This window comes from Macrotis lagotis, chromosome 7, assembly GCF_037893015.1.
Source record: "Macrotis lagotis isolate mMagLag1 chromosome 7, bilby.v1.9.chrom.fasta, whole genome shotgun sequence".
In the NCBI taxonomy this organism is placed as follows: domain Eukaryota; kingdom Metazoa; phylum Chordata; class Mammalia; order Peramelemorphia; family Peramelidae; genus Macrotis; species Macrotis lagotis.
Genome location: NC_133664.1, coordinates 30,278,836 through 30,299,925, shown reverse-complemented (window position 1 = coordinate 30,299,925; position 21,090 = coordinate 30,278,836). Strand labels below are relative to the sequence as shown.

At 40.2% G+C, this 21,090-nt stretch overlaps 1 protein-coding gene across 2 annotated transcripts in view; it reads left to right on the top strand.

Moving 5' to 3' along the window:
* Positions 1–21,090, top strand: part of LOC141494479 (ubiquitin-conjugating enzyme E2 E2) — a 338,783-nt gene that overhangs the window by 254,340 nt on the left and 63,353 nt on the right. For both annotated transcript variants that reach the window (XM_074195712.1, XM_074195711.1), the window contains exon 4: positions 6,816–6,948. In XM_074195712.1, coding sequence (XP_074051813.1) covers positions 6,816–6,948 — 133 coding nt within the window. The remainder of the gene's footprint in view (positions 1–6,815; positions 6,949–21,090) is intronic.

The window sequence follows — 21,090 nt, the reverse complement described above, 5'->3', positions numbered from 1 at the left end:
TGCAGTAACAACTTATGTTGTTACATGCAGGGGAGCTTAAACATCTAAAATACAGCACTGGTGGAAGCAAAGATGAAATTGGAGTCAGAGGCCTGAGTCTGAATTCTTCCTCTCTCTTAATACCTTTATCTCCCTAAAACTGCTTTCTCATCTGAAAAATGAGAGATTTGGACTAGATGGTCTTCCATGTTCTTCCTAGAGCTAACTCTTATCCAATTAAAGGAGTTTTGCAGTGGAGATTATTCCTTTTTTATTTTTTTAAACCATTTCCCAGACACCTTTCCCCCCCCCAACCCCTAATAATCTGGTCTCTGGTCTATAAAATGGATCATTGGTTCTCATCCAGGCCGTTTAATTTCTTTTCAGTTATTGAGATATCATGGCAAGTTTCAGTCCATGTGTTGTATTTTGTTGGGGGTGGGGGGGGGGTGTTAAAGATTGTTTTCTGACTACAAATACAGTGAGCTTCAGGCATTTTAGAAAACCTGCTCTGCAGATGCTTGTACATAGTCACTAAGCAGCTGTGCTGTTTCCCAGGCCCACCCCTTTAACGCTGTCTCCCTTCTCCCCATTGTTCCTGAGGATTCTATTCTTTTTCATTTCCTCTGCTCCCTCCATCAGAATACCAACTTTTCCCACGTCTCCAACTTCCATGCATTTTTTTCTGAATACTTTTGGGTGTTTGGTTTATTTTGTCTTCATATGTGTTCTTTGACCTTTCCATGAAATAAGTATTTTATTTAGGGCTTGGAGGGTCGAGTTGAGGATGGGGGGGGGGGTATGTAGAGTGAGACCAGACTGGTCTTTAAGGTTGTAGAGGCAAAAACAAAACATTGCCTGCCCTCGTGTGCCTTCCGTTCTCCTGGGGGTGGGGAAGTAACAGGATTCACAGCTCATCCGGAGCATATGCAGCATAGTGCAGAGTCATCTGGAAGGGAGAGAACATGACAACCTTTGGGGGAGAGTGGCAGCTTGAAGATTTCACTTAAAAAGTGTCCCCTCTTTCTCAGATCTCTGAAGTCTTGGATCTTTTTTCTGAAAACAGCATTCCTTTTGAATGCGTTCTCTTATCTGGCTTTTTTTTCACTCCTTCCTTAATTTTGTTCCACGTCCCACCACTCCAGTATATCTTAGGGAAAAAACTTTCCGAAGCTTACTGACCATGCCTGTCCCCATCTCAGTGACTCCCCATTACTTCTAGGATGAAATCTGAACTGCTCTTTAGCTTTTAAAGACCTTCCCAACTGCCACAGACTGCTCTTTCCAGGTTCACTGGACACAACTTCTTTCCCTTGCTCTGCAACACATCCAGACTGACCTTTACTTTGTTCGTCACATGGAACACTCCATCCGCTGTTCCTGGCTGGACCCCTCGGAGGATATTCCCTTCTCCCATCTTCCCCCAGACCCTCTTTTTTCCAGATTCAGCTCAAGTAGCACCTTCTTTCTGAAACCCTTCCTGGTCCTACCAATGTGGGAGCCTCCCTCCCAAACCACCCCTTTGCATTTTGTATTCATTTTCCATTTTTTCTGTATCTGCTTATTGATATACTGGTCTTTGACATTAGAATAGGATTGTTGCTTTCTTTGCATCTGTGTCACAGCTAGCCTCATTTAACTAATAATTGAAAAAATCCTGTATTTGTAGTCATGGAATGGTACAGGAACAGGAAAGGATCTCTCAGGCCAGCTGGTTTTACCTGCAGCTGACCATGAATCCCTCCATCTAGCCATGCCCAAAGAAGTCAAGTGGCCCCATCTCTCCTAAGTGGCCCTATCCTTTTCAGAACACTGGGGGCAATAGGAACATTTTCTGAGCTGAAGCCTGAATCTGCCCCTGTAGTTTCTACCTAATGCTCCTAGGTCTGCTCTCCTAAGAGCAGATTGGAACCCAAGTCCTATATTTGCAGGATGCCCAGGAGTCAATGAAGGCAAGGGTTTTTCCTGATTTTTCATGTCTTCTTTAATAGTCTTCTATCTTCCCCTCCAATTACTTTATGTTCATTTTGGATATATTCCATATTTATTTATCTTTTGGCCTCTTTGGTGGCAAATGCCCTCCGTGACAGTAGTATGTGCCTTAGATATCTTGTTTTCCCTGTATTGACATGAATAGTTTAGTCAGAAAACAAAATTAATTTCTAGTATTTTTCAGTCTATCAGAAATCTCATATGGTCTTCACATAAGCAAAGGAAACACAGTGTGTTGGAATAGAGCCTTTAAAACAATCTTATTCTTTCTAGTAGCCCAATAAATAACAAGTACCTTCCCAGCACCCCCCCATCAGTTATGTCACCATAAAGAGGTTTATTTATTAGTTACAGATTACACTGAGGAATAATTTGCATTTCATGGGAGTCCCACTATGACATTAGATATTTTCTGAAGTTCTATCAGTCTAGGCATAATTATTTATGCACAGTTTTTTCTACTCCCCACTACCAAGAAATATTGAAACTTATTGGTCTCTTCTGAGGTTCAGGTGGGCAGTGGGAACAACTTTTCTGACTAGGAAAATTGTTGAAGACCTGCAGAATCAGCATACTTGTAATGATCATCTTTGAAGCCAGGTTTTCTCTTACGTGTGCATGGAGGGGAAAACATCTCTAATATACAACCAAAATATAGAGAACTTCAGAGCACTTGTTCTTCCTTCCCCATTTGTTCTTTCTACTTCACTTGCTACTTTAGTAAAACCCTTTCTTCTTCACTATGGAAAGCTTTTTGGGGGGGGAGGGGTCTAAGGACAACATTTTTGCCCAAAAAAGGTTTACAGAGAAACAGTGACCCTAACAGGCAAAAGGCCAATTTCTCTGTCTAAAGAACAATACAGGAAGAATCCCAAGTCCATTAAAAGTTGGTTTGAAAAATAAAATCTTTTTAACACTTATTGTTGCTACAGTGTTGATCAAGGCTTCCATGCACATATCCACTTTGACAGCACCAGCCAATACAGTGGGTTGGTATTATCCACAGCCTCTGTGCTGGTGGAATGAAGTCAGACAACCAAAAATGAAATAATTTGATTTGAGGAATTAGAAATTGAGTTACTCTGAAAGAAATGTTTTATCAGGGATGGGGTAAACGAGGTCTGAATTCTGTCATTCCCTAGCCACTGGAGTTTGATGACATTCCATATTATGATATGTCATCCTCCTTCAAGAGCCATTCCCCTAAAAGATCAGTAATCAAAGGATGTGAAGGAATTTCAAACTATTAACAACTAAATCCAATGCCTGCCCCTTTATAAAGGCTTTTTGAGTGGAATATTAAAGATTGCTTGGTCACAAATAGTAATGGAAATACAAAGTACAACAGCTCTGAAATTTTAATTCCTGTCTAGCAAATTGGTCAAAGGACCAAAAGCAGAAATAGTTGGGGGGGGGGGGGGGCAGAAGAAAGACAAGCTTATAAGAGTGCTGGTGAAGTAATGAATTTGTCCTACCATTCTGAAAACCAGTTTGGAATTAATGCAAAAAAAAAAAATAAAAACCCAGAAACAAAATTGTTCATGCCCTTTCACCCACAGATTCTATTACCAGGTAGGAGGTCAAACACAGAAGGACCTCCTATATACCCAAGTAGTAATAGCAATATTTGGGGGTAAAAAATAATATATAAAATGGGTGTCTTGGGGAAGCTAGGTGGTGCAGTAGATAGAGCACGGGCCTGGAGTCAGGAGGATCTGAGTTTAAATCTGGCCTCAGACACTTAATAATGACCTAGCTGTGTGGCCTTGGGCAAGCCACTTAACCCCATTGCTTTGTGAAAACCTAAAAAAAAAAAAGTTATGCATAGGGTAGAGCCAAGATGGAGGCATAAAGGCAGGAATTCCCAGAAATTCATTCCCAAAAACACTCCAGAAGCCGTCAAATTATGACTCTAGGCAAAATCTAGAGGGGTAGATCCTACAGAAAGATTGAGTGATACGATTTCCCAGGCTAAGACATCTTAAAAGTTTTGCAGGAAATGTCTGTTTACTGGGACTGAGGGTTGGAAAAAACTGCAGCCACAGCACAGATGGACCAGGTACTTGGGTCCATGGCAGAAGGGCGGTTTCCAGACCTCTTGGCACAGGTATCCCTGGAGACAGTTTGAAGGAGTGGTGAGAGAGCCCTGCAAATATAGCAAATATAGCAAAATTACCCTGAGATCCCAGAAGCAGAGGGTAAAATAGAAATTGAGGAGGGGGGGGGGGTTGCTAGGTGGCGCAGTGGATAGAGCACCAGCCCTGGAGTCAGGAGTACCTGGGTTCAAATCCGGTCTCTGGGTTCAAATCCGGTCTCAGACACTTAATAATTAACTAGCTGTGTGGCCTTGGGCAAGCCACTTAACCCCACTTGCCTTGCAAAACCCTTAAAAAAATAAAAAGAAATTGAGGGAATTCACCAATCACCTCCTGAAAGAGATCCCAAAAGAAAAACCTCCAGGAATATTATAGCCAAACTCCACAACTCCCAAATGAAAGAGAAAATACTAAAAGTTTCCAGAAACAAGCAATTCCACTATCATGACTCCATAGTCAGGATTACACAGGATCTGGCAGCATCTACATTAAGGTCTCATAGGGATTGGAATATGATATTCCAGAAGGCAAAAGATCTTGGTTTACAAAACTAGACATCCTCTTTCAGGGGAAAAGATGGACTTTTTATTTATTTATTTATCTATTTATTTGTTTGTTTGTTTGTTTATTGCAAGGCAAAGGGGTTAAGTGGCTTGCCCAAGGCCACACAGTTAGGTAATTTTTAAGTGTCCGAGACTGGATTTGTACTCAGGGACTTCTGATTCCAGGGCTGGTGCTCTATCCACTGCGCCACCTAGCCACCCTGAAAAGATGGTCTTTCAATGAAACAGGGGACTTTCAGACTTCCCTATTGAAACAACCAGAGCTGAACAGAAAGTTTGATCTTCAAGTACAAGTACTGGGAGGAAGGGAAAGGAGAGGAAGAAGGAACTAAAATATTTCACATAAGAGTCAAGAAAAAGGTTTTTCAATGGAGTGAAGTGGGGGGAAGTAAGGGGGAATGAGTGAGCCTTCATTCTCATCATAAATGGCTCAGAAAGGAAATAACATACACACTTAATAGGGTGAGGAAATTGTCTTACCCTAGAGAAAAATGAGAAGGGATGGGATAAGGGCCAATGGGGGGAGGGAAGGGGGAAATAGGTGATAGAAGAGAGGGAAGATCAAGGGAGAGGGTACTCAGATACAACACACTCTTGGACAGGTCCAGGATGAAAGGAGAGAGAGAATAGAATAAATAAGAGTGGGGAGGAAGAGAGTGCAGGTACAGCTAGTAATAGCAACTGTGGGAAAAATATTGAAGCAACTTCTCTGGCGGACTTATGATAGGAAAAGCAACTCACGACAGAGACACCAGAATCTGAATACAGACTGAAGTATACTTTTTATTTTCCTCTCTCTCTCTCACACCATTCTTGAGGTTTCTCATCTTTTGGGGGAAGGGGGTGGTTATGATTACTCTCACAACAAGATTATTGTTATAATATAAAATAAATTAACAAAAGTTAAATTTTTTTAAAGTTATCATATAAAGCCTTCTTCTGCTGAATCTCCTCCCAAGTATCTATATTTTGTGGCTTCTTAAAGTAACAAATCTAATCAGTAAACTGTTGAATCCAAAGAAGAACCACCAAAATGGCAAAGGGATTTCAGTCCCTGGGATGTGAGGATAAGTTGAAGGGATGGGCACATTTAGCCTGCAGGAAGAAGGATTGGGGAGAGGGAGGCATTCTACCCGTTTCTTCATGAAGTTGAAGAATATATGTATATATGTATGTATGTATGTATATATATAGTATATGTCAATGTATGTGTGTCTATGTGTCTTAGAAAGAAGGATTTGATTTGTTCCATGTAGACCCAGAGAATGGAACTAAAACTAAAGGAGAAGCTGCAAAGAGGCTAATTTGAACTCAGAATTAGGGAAAATCTTCTAAAGCTTAGAGAAGAAGGGCCTGATGCCCCAGGAAATAGCCGAGTCTCTCTTGATGGTAAAGGGGAGAGAATCACTTTGTCTGGGTCCATTCCAGGGGAGATTCTCATTCAGGTGTAGGTGACAAGGTGTCTGTTTGTACTGTGCAGCCTCAGAGCCCGGTGCTTAGTGACTGGCCTTCAAAGGGTCGGAGCATGGGTGGTAATGGATACACCCCAGGAGCAGTTGCCCTAGCATATTTGTGCTACTATAGGACTTATTACTACGTTTATGAGAAACTCAAGGTTGTACAATTTATAGTCGGAAGCTTCTCATTCTGGGAAGTTTCAAATTTGTGAACATTTGCCGTCTCATTTATTTATTCATTGATTGCTTCTGAGCTAAACCACACCTTCCCGGTGTTAGAAATTGTGGTATACATTCTACGTAGCCCTTCCTTAGTGTAGCAGAACTTGGTGATTTCATAGAATAAGTCTGAGACTAGGTCGTGTTTCTAACATCCAGTGACTCTGGTGCTGGAAAGAGAAAGAAAATGATAATAAATTTCCCTTTCCTTTTTTACAAGGTCAGCTACTCCTTGGCAGATTTTTGAAAGAGGCTATATTTATGTCTAGTATACTCTTACCACAAAATCTTCTTGGTTTTCTTTTCCTATCAGTAATGATGTTTAAAACATTCCCAATGGTGATTGGTGGTGTATTAGCATCTGACTTGTATTGGATAATTAACCTCTGGTTTGCTTTATTATCAATTTTAATGTACTTGCCCAATTCATTATTATGATAAAACCAATACAACATACTCCAGATTATACTTCGTTTCTAAGCATGTCTCATGTTTGTTTCTCATTGCAGTGCTGGACCCAAAGGAGACAACATTTATGAATGGCGGTCAACTATCTTGGGACCCCCAGGGTCTGTCTATGAAGGAGGAGTTTTCTTTCTTGACATTACCTTCTCACCAGACTACCCATTTAAACCACCCAAGGTCAGTATGAATCTCTTAAGAAGTCAGTATTGTTATAAATAAACCTCATTAGAAGTGTACACTTCATTGCCCCTCAGAATTTCCCAGAGGCGAAAAAGAAGTCATGATGATGTCTGTCCCCCCCCCCCCAATTCACCCCTAATGTCCTTATTCCTTTTTCTTTTGGTAGAACTCCTTAACAATTAGAGCAACCCAAAAGGGGAATGGGTGGCCTTAGAAGCTGGATGATCCCTCATTGAGGATGTGGTAGAAGGGAAGCTGTAGCCTCAGGTGCTGATTTGATTCAATGGCCTGTTTCCAACTCTGTGATTCTGTGACATCATGAAGAAAGAGCAGGAGGGGGGATCCAAAGGGGGAAATCTGGGACTAGATTGTGGCACTCATGGCCTTCTGGGAATCAGAGCTGGGTGGGCTGTTAGGAGCCAAGCAGAACACAAAGGTGTGGCATGCTAAGAGAGTGCCTGGGTTATAGTCTGTATTTTGTTGCATTCATCAGAGCATGAAGAGTGCTTTTCAAGGGAACATGTGACATCTAGATGGCCCAGAGTGGTTCAGAAGGCCGTTATCTAGGCTTCTGTGGGGTGTAATTGTTAAATCTGAATGGCTAACACAGGGTTTTCTATGCAGGTATCTGGAATAACCGGGGAATTTTATCTCATTGAAAAAACTGACTCAACTAAGCAGCTCTTAATTATCTGGGAGTTGATTATATGAATCTTGGGTTCTTTTAGGTCTGTGCTTACTTTCTTACCCTTAGGACATTTCAGTAGAAGAAGAGACCATGTGGTGCCTTAGAAAGGGTATTGACCCTGGAGTAAAAGGTCCTAAGTTTGAATTCTACCTCAAAAATTTGCTTCCTATGTGACCCCAGCCCTATCCCTTCATTTCCTTGAGTTTCAATTTCTTCAACTGCAAAATGAAAGAGTTGGACTCTCAGATCTCTAATGCTATGAAACTGAATTGGAGTTAGAAGTCCTGGGTTTAAATCCTAGCTCTCCCATGGGACAAATTAAAAATCCCAAGAGACAGAGTTACTGTGTAATTAACAGTCAATTTATTAATTAGGCCAGCTAACAATTAATAAATTGATTGTCAGTGGTTTTTCTCAATAACCAAAGACAAAAGACAACAGAGAGCCAGAAAGCTTTAAATAATTCTTGAGAGGAAATTTCCTTGACAACTGAAAATCAACACTGACTGGTAGACATTTAATAAGTAGGAGAGCTGGAAGTCTTTAGCTTCTCCTGCCAAGAATGTGGCTAGATCATGAGACTTAGCCACCTCCAGCACTTTGGACAGGGAAATTTTCTCTATTCAAACTACTCTGGATAACTTTTCTCCTTTATGAGCTGGATCACTCTAAACTCTAAAGGAGAGCTACTGAGATGGGAATTCATTTCCTCAGGACTCCTAAACTGGATTCTGTTTACATTCTAAAAAGATTAAGGTCCTACTGGGTCTATTCGCTGAAGAGATCATGACAAAGGGTAAAAATATCACTTGTACAAAAATATTCATAGCAGCTCTGTGGTAGCAAAGAATTGGAAATTAAGGGGAGGTCCTTCCATTGGGAAAATGGCTGAACAAATTGTGATTTATATATGTGATGGAACACTATTGTTCTATTAGAAACCAGGAAGGATGGCATTTCAGAGAAGTCTGGAAAGACTTGCATAAACTGATGGTAAGCAAAATGAGCAGAACCAGAAGAACATTGTACATACTAACAGCAACATGGGGATGATAATCAACCTTAATGGACTTGGTCATTCCATCATTACAATAATCAGGACCAGTTTTAGGGGACTGTGATGGAAAATGCCATTTGTATCCAGAGAAAGATCTGAGAAGTTTAAAAAAAGACCAAAGATTATTAGTTTCAATTTTAAAAAAAAGTTGTCTTATATACTATATACTATATAATTTTGCTATCTCTTATTTTATTTCTTCCTCAAGGATATGTTTTTTCTCTCAACACATTCAATTTTGATCAATGCATATCATGAAAACATTGTAAAGTTTATCTAATTGTCTTCTGTTGGGGGAGGGGGAGGGAAGGGAGGGTGGGAAAATTATAAAATTCAAAACCTTACCAAAAAGGATTGGTAGAAACAACAACAACACAAATTAAGGTCTTCTAGTTGAATGGCATTCTTCTCAAGATCAAGGAGCATGTTCCTGGAGGGTTAGGGGCAATCTCAATCAGGCAGATCTTTCAGGGGAACTTGACCTTCCATAGGAACTGGCTTTCCCTGAAGAAACAGAAGAAAAGCTTGAATTCTTATTTAACAATTAGTTATTGGTATAATAGTAAAATAATTATTGCTCTTAGCCACATCCTCTCTGACTTTGTGCTCTCTGTGCTTAAATTTCCTTATCAGTAATATTAGATTAAACTAGGGTAAGAAATCAGTGATGGCTAAGATACCTGCTGCTCTGTTTATTTAACCATTGGCCACTAAGAGGCCTCCAACCCCTGGTCTGTTTCTTCTGAAACATCATTTCCATTATTGAGGGTTCCTTTGGCAAACCCTACAAATGACAAATAATGATGGCATTATGCAGTTCCCTCAAACTCAACTTGATAAATTTTTAGGGACAGTGAAGTTTTCTTTTTTTGGTCAAAACCTTTGTCAGCTTGACTAGCTCATCCATTTAAGTTGGGTTCACTACCAGCATACTGTTGAAATATTAGGGATATTGGTTGTGTGTGTGTGTGTGTGTGTGTGGGTGTGTGTGTGTGTGTACTCTGAAATGTGCCCCTTATTAGAGGGAGTACAAGCTGGGGAGAAAAGGAGAAATGCAACAGGCTGGAATTATGAACCAAGAGGATCAAGAAAATTAAATAGAGAAGCTTTTCTCCATTTAGGATCAAAAAACCATCTTCACAAGTACAGGATAGAAAGACCTGTCTTAACAGCAATTAACATGAATAAGACCTGGGGCTGTTAGTTTACTACAAGCTCAAAATGAGCCAAAAGTATGATGTGGCTGCCAAAAAAAACTAATGTAATCTTAGGTTGCAGTAATGGAAAAGTGGTGTCTGGATTATAAGCAGTCGTAACCCTAATATAGCAGGCCACATCAAGAACTCTGCATTAAGACCTTGGCATCATGTTTGAAGAAGGATGTTGACAAGCTAGAGGGTGGCCAGAGAGCAAGAGGTCTGGAAATGGTGACACGTGATGCTGAGTTTAAAGAGAAGTTGTTGCTCTTTGATTGGGAAACCAGGAGGAGGGAAATGGCAGCTTGCCTCAAATATCTTGAGGGATGTCACTCTGAAGAGGGATTCAATTTATTCCATGAAGCTCGAGGGCATGTCTCAGGATCAGTGGGAAGTGGTGGGCAGTTTACTGTAAGAGAGAACTATCTAACAATTAGAAGTGTCAGAATTGGAATAGGTTGACTTGCAAAGTAGTAGGTTCCTCATTACTGGAAATGTTTAAGAAGAAATTAGATGACTTCCTGTCACAGATGTTATACAGGGAAACCCTGAATCTAGGAAGAAGCCAAATTCTTATATCCCCTCCAACTAAAACTATCCCCTACTTTAAAAAAATGAATGAATAAAAGAAATTTGGAAAAACAGAATTATGTTATAAATGTAATTAGCTCTCCCTCTAGCAATTTTTTAAGTCAGTGGTCATTTCTTTAATTATCACTGGGGGTATACATAAAAAGGCAAGAGATAGTCCCTGTTCTCAAGGAGTTCACAGTCTAATGGGGAAGGCAACCTGCAACCAGTGTATGTGTGTGTGTGTGTGTGTGTGTGTGTGTGTGTGTGTGTGTGTACATATATTCCAATATGTGCACATCTATAATAAATTAGAAGTAATCAGCAGAGGGAAGGCACTGGAATTAAGGGGGATGGGGAAGATTTCTTGCAGAAAGTGTAATTTTAGCTGAGATTTGAAGAAAGTCTGAAAGGCATAGATGAGGAAGGAAAGATTTCCAAGGCAGAACGTGCCAGCAGCCAGGAGATGGGACATCTTGTTCCAGGACCCACCAACAGGTCAGGGTAACTATGATTCACAAAATTCACGTGGGCCTTGGTTGGGGCTAGGGCGAATAAAAGGTGTAAGAAGACTGGAAGAGTTGGAGATGAGGACGGGAAGAGTAGTTATTAAAGAATTTGAATGCCAGGTAAAATTTTCTGTTTAGTCCTGGGGACAATAAGAAGCTGCTGGCATGTATTGGGGGGGCAGGGTCCCCTTCTATGAGCTCTTCAAGCCAAAGACTTTGGCCTCTAAGAACCCTGTGATTTGCTGAAGACAGTCAGTCCATCTCCCATTCTGCATATTGTCCCTGACATTCCCTGGGTCCCAATGCTTGCCCTCCTTTCTGTCTCTCTGACTTCCCTACTTTCCTTCAAGTCCCTGATAAAAACCCCATCCACTGCAAGTGGCCTCTCCCAGCCCCTCTTGTTTTACTGCCTTCCTTCTGAGACCCCGCTTTATCCTCTCTGCATCTTGTTTGTCCATTGTTGTTTGTGTACATTTTCTTTCTCATTAGACCATGAACTCCTTAGGAAAAGGAATTGGCATTTGGTTTAAATGATTGTGGAATGGTAGGTATTTAGGGCCTTTTTTGTTTCCTCAATACTTAGCATAAGGCCTGGAAGACAGACCTTGTTGATTTGCCTTCAATGAATACTTTTAAAATTATGACATGCTGATCCTATCAGTGGTTTGTTTGAAGTCAAATCTGTGGTCAAAAATGAATTTCGCAATGATAACATAGAGCAGAAGCTCCTTGAGGGCAGGGACTGTTTCATTATATGCCTAATAATATGCCTGAATATACTAGTACCTAAATAAATTTATGCTTAATGAATACATGAATAAAAGATTAAATAAGAGAGCAAATGAATGGATGCATGAATAAATAACACTGTTACCATGGAGAAAAAATGATCCATCTCATAAAAGGTCTCCGGGAACAAATATTCCTTGTTTCCCTGAATACAGTTGGTCTTTGACCTCTTTTCTTAGAGGACAAGCTGTCTGGTACAGTAACAATTGCCACAGTCCTTGTTAAGGACTGCCAGTTTGATAATGTCAGTGCTGAACAGCACACTAGCTTTACTCAAGCCTGACTACATCTGAAAATACTGGAAAAATATTTTTAATCTAATAGTAAAGTGAATAATATCTCATTACCATGTTAAGTTGCAGAATGGAAAAGATCCAGCAATGAAACAATATAATGATATACACAGACATCCTGAAAGGAATTGTAGCATCCAATTGGCTTCTTCAAAAATATTTAAAATACTGTTACCTTGATGAAATGTTAACTGGGGGCTACCTTGTTGTGTCTCCAAGTCTCTAATGAGATTCATTTTAAATAAGTAGTCCCATTAAAGATAATAGAATACATCATTTTTTACTGTAGACATGCTTAGTGGTGACATAATATTATTCCCGATATCCCATTCTCTAGCTTTGAGTGAGCTGCTCGCATTTGTAGTGTAAGTCTTTGTGGTCCTCAGTGGGAGCTGCAGGCAAACAGAAGAGACAGCAGGAAAAATCTCACCCACTGGTTTTTATTTTATTGTATCCCAGGTAACCTGTGCAGGGAGTTCATGGGCAAGCGTGCTCTAGCAAGGTTCACATCCAGCCCAGGAAAACAGTATTTTTTCTTTCCCCATGTCAGGACAGAATCTGCTGGTGGAAAAATGCCCAAAATAAATGTGCAACACCTACAAAGGAAACAGAGCCTCTGACTGCTAGAAAAAGAAGTCAGTCTACAGAGATACATCTGTCTTTCTTTCAAAGAGCTACCTTGTAAGGTTACTATGAGCTCATCTTTCAATATGGTTTTCACTTAATAGATTTCTTCTCATCCCATGGGCAAACCATGCTGTTTCCTCTGCTTTATTCAGAGATCACTTTGGCTGGCTTTTCATTCTCTATTTTGTTAACAGCTTTTGCATGAGATGAGTAATTCACCATTCAAGGTCACTCATTAATGAACTATCAGGCCACAGAGAAGATCTTGACCACACTTGAAAATGCCACATTTGGGTTCTTGGATTAGTTTCCAGGTCCACCTTGGCCAAAGCATTTGAAGATATGAGGTATCGAGAAGCAGGATACCTGGCCTTAAATCAGAGAAAACTGATCATCCTTTACCGCCCGCCCAGTTACCACCATGATGGTTATGACAGGGGAAATGAAAAGTAACCACAGGAAGGAAACCCTGTGTATAATGGGTACAAATGAGAGTCTTTCTCTGCTGCTGTCTCTGTTCACGTTTGTCATTTTATAAGGGAAAGCAGGAGGATTTCAAAGCAGCAGCATTCTGCATGGGACATCCAAGTCCCTCAGCTTGACCACTGACGTCAGCCCTGGGACACTGTGCTTCATCTTTCTTGGCATCAGAATCCCAGGTTTATAGAGAGCCCTGGAGGCCCCAGAGGACACCTAGCCCTCACCTGGAGAAACCAAAGCCCAGAGAAGCTACAGGACTTGCTGCAAGTCATCAAATACTCAGGGACAGTGACAGGGCCCCATTCCAAGAGCAAGGCCTTCCAGCACAGCCCCTTTGCCTCTCTCCTGGGCAGAGGGAGGGAACGGCCTGAGCTCTAGGGTCCAGACTCTCTGGACTTAAATTTGAAGTCTTCAGTAACCTTTTAAGAGAACACAGCTTCTATTATCTCCTTTTTCATTATTTTTGATAATATTCAGCTGGAATAGTGCTAGAGAGCTACTCTTGAGTTCTGGAATTATAAGGCTTAAGTCATGTCTCTGCTCCTGCCAGCTGTGTTGACCCAGGGACCCACATTACACAGCAACTTAAACACTAACAGTTGGGGAGCATTGGCCGGGGGGAACTTTCCTATTAGGCATCCTTGTAGCAGTAAAATCACAAATCCAGGTTAAAAGAAAATTCTTAGAATAGATCTTTTTTAAGTAATGAATTTTAGTTTGCAAATATTTTTTCCTAGTGGATCAGAGATTTTTTTTTAACCAACTGATTCTCCATTGGCTTCAACTTCATGGTATTTTATTTAACTTTTACAATGATTCGTACAATACAGTTAACTTGAAAGAGCCCACTTGGGGGCAGCTAGGTGGTACAGTGAATAGATCATCAGCCCTGGAGTCAGGAGTACCTGAATTCAAATCCAGCCTCAAACACTTAATAATGACCTAGCTGTGTGGCCTTGAACAAGTCACTTAGCCACATTGCCTTGGAAACCTTCCCCTCCCCACCCCCCCCAAAAAAAAGAAAGAGCTCAGGAAACACATAAGTCAGTAAGCACTAGCTCTCTTGCCAGGTGGAAAGACATGGTGGCCAGATTTATGCCAGATGCCCCTCAACATGGATGGAGCATGATTCCTGAATTTGGAAGCTCCCTACACGGATGAAATCACAAGTTCAAACAAATATGAAAATGAAGGAGGATTTGTGATATTGCCTCAGAATATAGCAGAAAGCAGCTTCAAAAAAAGGTTGGCAGGAGACCCGACTAAGACATTCTCCTGGAATCCCAACTGAGGATTCTCCTGGAGTCATTTGTAGGTGAAGCTAGAAGGACAACAAGTAGACTGCAGATGTTTTGCTAGTGATCTCATCTCACCAGAAGTTGCTATGATATTTAGACTTTCCCAACTTAGTAAATAATGGAAATTGTGAGGTCATGCCGATAAGCCGTAAAAATAATGTCTAATAGACCTAAAAAAATTGTATTCAAATATAATTTTATAGGTGTTCAGGGATTGAGTTCTAAGATAACAGAAAGAAGTTGATCCAAAACAACAGAAAGCATCACAGATTTAACCAAAGGGCTCATCTTCTCACCTCCCTATAATTTTTATGAGAATCTATGTGGGCTTTGTAGGTGTATTCTTAAAGTGAAGACATCTTTTATAGACATATCTTCCACATCTCAGAATCGACTGAGAAGGGGAGATAACACAAGATCAGAATTATATCTGTTATTTGCTGATTTCAGAGAAGCATTTGGTTTTATAGAACAAAATACAACCTTAGAAATTGATCTGTTTCCACACTCCATGAAGTCAGACAAGATTCTATAACATCTTGCTATTCAGTCACATCCAATTCTTTGTGACCTCATTTGGTATTTTCTTGAGAGACAGCAAAGTGGTTTGTTATTTCCTTCTCCAGTTCATTTTCCAGATGAAGAAACTGAGGCAGAGTTAAGAGACTTGCCCAGGATCACACAGCTCATAAGAGTCTGGTGTCAGATTTGAACCCAGGAAGATGAGTCCTCCTGACTCGAGGCCTGGCACTCTTGGCACTATGGTGCCACCTAACTGCCCCTCTATAATGTCACCACAGTGATATTTGTTTAGTGAGTCACTGTGTATCAACTTTAAATTAGGCAGGAACATGTATGTGTTCACTGTGGTTTGAAGGATGCCCTATAGTGAGTTTTAAATAGAAGGATTCCTCTTCAGAGTCCTCATCAGTTCTGAATGCTGCTCGTGGAATGAATCCAAGAACATATATAAAGTCTCTTTGATCAAAATCAGATTCAAAATTCCACTTTGGACAAAGTAGAGAGAAGGAGAGCACATATATGTGATCTAATTTAATTTGAGAACTAGTATAATGTTTTTGGCCACACTGAGTTGTTCCCTGCTGTAAAAGCCTCCAAAAAAAATGAGCTACAATCTAAGGGGTTCCCTATCATTTAGGTAATGGCTATTCAGATTGTGGTGCATGAATGTAATTGAATGTTATTACCCTATTTGAAATGATAAGAGATTACTTCAGAAAATCCTGGGTAGTATAAAGTGAGCAGAGCTAGAACAGTTTATGTGAGGACAACATAAATTGAAAGAAAACAGCTTTGAAAGGCTTATGAATTCTGACCAATGCAATGATTGGGCACACCTCCAATGGGCCTACAAAGAAACATGTTAGCCTACCATGTTAGCAAGTAGTAGGCACAAGGTGCCACTAGAGACAGGTATTATAGGGTGTGATCACTGTAGGGATTCATTTATTGGATATGATTAACTATTAGAGGGTGTTTTATGTAAGGGTAGGAGTTAGCAGTAGTAATGTCAAAGTAAAGAAGGGCATCCCGGTATTTTTCTTTCTTTTTTTTTTTTAAAGGTTTTTGCAAGGCAAACGGTGTTAAGTGGCTTGCCCAACAGTATTTTTCTTTAATGTCAGAAGAGAACAGAATAAAATTCATAAGAAAGTACAAAGAAGCAAGATAGTTTGGAAAACAGGAAATTTCATTATCTTCTTTTATTGTCTAAACAAATACTACATACTGGAGATACATTATATATATATATAATCCTCTTTTTGTATTTTGCTCTGTATTTGGAAATGCTTTTTTAAAAATCTCTGTGATGTCATATGACTATGAATCATGGAATGCCCGTATCTCTGAAGAAATATAATATAGGTGATAAAAAGAAGATCTAAGATATGAATGGAACAAATGGGTAATAAGCTCGCCTGTGTATTAAGCAATATATTAAATCCTTTGCAGATACTTCTAAGAGAATTTGGGGAATGGATGGGTCATAATCTGCCCCATGGAAGGAGTATCCATAGAAAACAGTATCTCAGAACCATCATTACATTAGAAAGAACAAGAATCCCCATCAGACCCTTGCTCCTCTGTTTGTAGACTGGGATTTATGGTTGATGACTCCTTGCCCTTTCACACATTGTCCCCAAGTGTTTATCAGATGAGTTAATTATCATATTGGAGTCTTGAGAGAGTATGAAGAAGGGATAAGGCATATGGGGCCTGGGGCAAAAGGATGGGGTCTCCAGGATTAAGATCAGTGAAGTATTAGCTCCAAGGAAGGCTTTTGAACTCTGGAAGAGTTCATGGACAGGAGACAGCCCATCAGAGGCATAACCTATAAACCTTATTCATTATTCATCAGTAACAATTTATACCCATTATGAGAACTCACACACAGGTATAGACAACAGCATTTGGTTTGTTTTGGCTGAAAGACTCATAAAAATGAGAGCCACATTCTATTTTCTGCTACTACCAATTAGTTGCTTTCCCATTGGCAGATTTCTGGCATCTTATTCTACTTATTTATGGTTATTTGGTATTGAATTGGGTAACCCTACATTATTCTGGTCCCCTACTCCTTCAGCTTCTAGTACCTTACCTACAAAATTACCTTGTTTTTAATTTGCTTTATATTTTGTACTTGCTGGCTTCCTTGGCAGGTGGGCTTTTTGTTTGTGCCCTAGAATCCTTTGGCCCAGTCCTGGGAAGCCCATGAACCACTTCCCAGAAAAATAAATACATGGGATTACAAAGGACCCCAGTTACATTGAAGTGCAGCTATCATCTTTTAAAAAAATAAATCCATGGACCTCAGGTTAAGAACCCCTCCTCTCTAGAAAATAGATGCTTTTTTTAAAGTATGCTTTTGTCTATTCAGACACCATCATTTCTTTCTGTGGAGGCAGATGGCAGTTTTCATCAAGAGCTCTTTGGGGTTGTCTGGGAGTTTTGTATTCTGGAGAATAACTAAGTCATTCCAGTTGATGGTTGTTCAATGTTACTATTCCAGTGTTGATGAATGTACAATGTTCTCCTAGTTGTATTCACTTCATTTTATATCAGTTCATCTAAGTCTTTCCAGGTTTTTCTGAAAAACTGCATGCTCCTCATTTCTTATAGCAAGTAATGAGAATGGGAACTTTTGCCTTTGTTGTTACCCCAATATCTGCCAGAGTGCCTAGAACTTAGTCGCCACCTGGTCCATCTTACTAATTGAATGAATGATGATATAAGTTTCTTAGGATCTGTAGAGCTATACATTTCATTTCTAGCCTTCATAGAATGTCAGGCATCACAGTACTGTGAAGCAAAGCCCCTCCCCCGTAAAAGTCAAGAATTGAGTTTATAACATCAAAGTATGTCACCCACAGATGCAGATTGTAGCCCACTCACCCCCATTTTATGTCTCACATCAATCACATGGTTCTAAAATCTCAGGTGAAATATCGCTGCCCTATTTTGTGGATATTGTATTCAATTCCTTTTTTTTTTTTTTAGATTTTTCAAGGCAGTGGGGTTAAGTGGCTTGCCCAAGGCTAGGTAATTATTAAGTGTTGGAGGTCAGATTTGAACTCAGGTATTCCTGATTCCAAGGCCAGTGCTCTATCCACTGTGCCACCTAGCCACCCCCTATTGTATTCAGTTTTTTCTGTGTTTTGAGGGGTCTTAGTCCTGTTTGATTATTGATTGTTTTAAAGAAGTTTGGGCTTTAAAAGGTCATGGTTTTAACATGTGTAAATCATGGCCCTTTTGTTCACAAAGAAGACCATCATACACAAAGAGTGAAAGTTCATAAATTAACTGAATCTCTAGGCTTGTAACTTTAAAACAGAAAGGGACATCTGAAGTCATCTAGCCCAATACCCTCATTTTACAGATAAACTGAGGCCCAGAAAGTCAAAGCAGTTTACCCAAGATGTCATAGTGAGACCACTGGGATTCAATTCTGGGACTGCCAAATCCAACTGCAAAGCCAGCTCTTCCTTTGCTCCACTGTTCCTCCCTTCCCATACCTGCCTTTCTGTCTCCTCCTTCCCCTTTCAGTCACCTGAAAGTCACTCACCATAGTGAGATGCCTGGTGCATTGGGAAATAAGAGACATGTCCATGGGCACACTGCCAGGGTAATTCAGAGGCAGGATTTGAACCTCAGGTCTTTATGACTATCCATTACTTCAGCTTCTTTCTTTTAATCAAATTAATTTTTTTTCTACATAATACATTCCTTCCTTCCTCTGTAACTTAAGAGATAACTGAGTTTCTAATATCTAAACCAGACATTTTAGGGAGGGCTGTTTTAAAAGAAGCATGTTTTTCTTCTGTCTTTGCAACCTCTGATTATCCGGTTTTAAACACAATTTTGACAAGAGTTTGACAGCAGGATTTCTTTTCCTTTTAAATATGATTCTACTTCTTGTTCTTCCAATGTGATTTTCCTTAGATAAGATATTGATGGGATAAGCCTTCTTGGAGGTGTGAAATACTGTGACATCACCGGAAAAGCAGTCAGGCAGTGTGGAATAATAAAAGGGCCCTGACCTCCAGTCTGAAAAGACTGGACTTTGCCTCCTGCCCCAATGAATGACTAGCTTTGTGTCCCCAGGCCATTCTCTCAGCCTGGAAGGGCTGGAAACTCTTCTGTAAAAAGAGGTCAGTTTTCTGTAAAATGGGATCAATAATATCTTCATGGTTTAGAAAATATATGTAAAACTGAATTGTTAAGAGCTGTTATAGGTGTTAGCCATTGTTGTTACTAGCAGAGAGAATATTGTTTTAGAAAACATTGGATCATAGATTTAAGGTTGGAAAGGAACCTAGAGGGGATGGAACCCAACTTCCTCATCTGGAGGATGAGGAAACTGAGACCAAGCCAGAGATACCAAGTGCCTGGGCCAGAATCATTCAGCTAGTGAGTGCTTGAAGGGAAATTTGAACCCAACTCTTCCTGAATGCATGTCCCTCTCCCTCAGTTCACCTTACCACAATGTCTCCACAACAAATAGGTCCAAATAATTTGGAAGGCAAAATCTTCCTTTCTTTGATTGGAGGAGAGATTTTAAATGGCATCCCCCTGTAAGAAGTAAAAAGTAAGTGGGCTTAAATTTATACTAAAGTGTAAATAGCTGATACTTTCCTGAGAACAGGCCTTGAGTACCCAGGAAGGTGTGGAGAAAAGCCAGCAGGAGAGAACTTCCAGACTTACCCATTTTACCCAAGGCCCATGATGTTTAAATGGAGGCCCAGGGCTGTTGTCCCATGTTGCGAGCTTATTTTTAGTTTGTTTCTAACTCATTGACACCAATAATTAATTCTGTATTGAACAGCTCACTAATGAGTTCTGGGTTTTGCCAGCCCTAAGCTAAATGAGAAAATTTTTTACAAGCCTTTTTCCACACTTACTAGTGTCATAAAAATCACATATCCTAATAGCTTGGATGTAATATCCTGAATAAAAAGTCAGCTTTCAGAGCTCTGGGCAATGTTTTCCATTTTAATTAAAAAATTTTAACTGACTCACAACCTGGCTTTCTTTGCACTGAAGCACTTAATGCAAGACTATGACTTCATTTGTGTGGGTTATTCTTCCCTCCATCCATGCAGCCCTTAACCCCTAGCTTAGAGTGTGTGTGTGTGTGTGTGTGTGTGTATACACTTCTAAACATTAACGACATTCTTGATGCTTCAGGGTTTCCTGCTGACATTTCCCAGTACTTCATCTGTCCCCTGTCTCCCCTTGCACCAGAGATAACCACTGAAGACCTTATCTGCCAGTGCCGCCACCACATTTCTCCCCAGCAGTCCACCCAATCTCATGAGACAAAGGATATTGGGGGGGGGGGGGTCTATGCCTGCCTGTCTGTCTGGTCATCCGTGTGGGTGTGGGTGGGGCTGTGGGTGGGTATATGGGTGGGAAGCAATGCTCCCTAGAAACCCACCAGAATTAGTCATTGCATTTCATCTGACTTCTGATGCCCAAATGTTTTCATTTACATGATTACAATCACCATGTATGTTATTATCCGTCATTCTTCTTTCTTCCTTCTATATCATTACATTCAACCCTTTCATGTTTCTCCAAATTCCTTAAATTCACTGTTTCTTAGTGAGCAAATGTCTCATGACATACATGACATAGGACACCGTTTGTTCACCCATTCACGATCTGATGGATAGTTGGTTTGTTTCCAGTTTTTTATTCTCACAGAAAAGAAAAACAACAAAAACACAGTTGTCATCACTTTGGTTTCTGTAGGATGTTTCTTTCTCTTGTGGTATGGGCCAAACAGCAGGGTTTAATCCATCAAAGAAGCTTTCATAAAACATCTGTACGTGCCAAGTACTGGAAATGCAAAGACCTGGATGGCCCTGCCCTCAAGGAGCTCGCCTTCTATGGGGGAGACAACACATTCATATGTAAGACAATAAAAATAAGTATGGACACAGTGCTAAGAAGTATTGACAGAAGTATATGGTATATATCATTGTGTACATGGGCATATATGTAAGCCTAGAGAACAAATCACATGCATGACAAATGTAAATTGAGCTAACAGAAGGTGATTTGGTGCAGAAGCAGGAAGAATTTGGGGAGCACAGGAGAGAAACAAGTCTTTA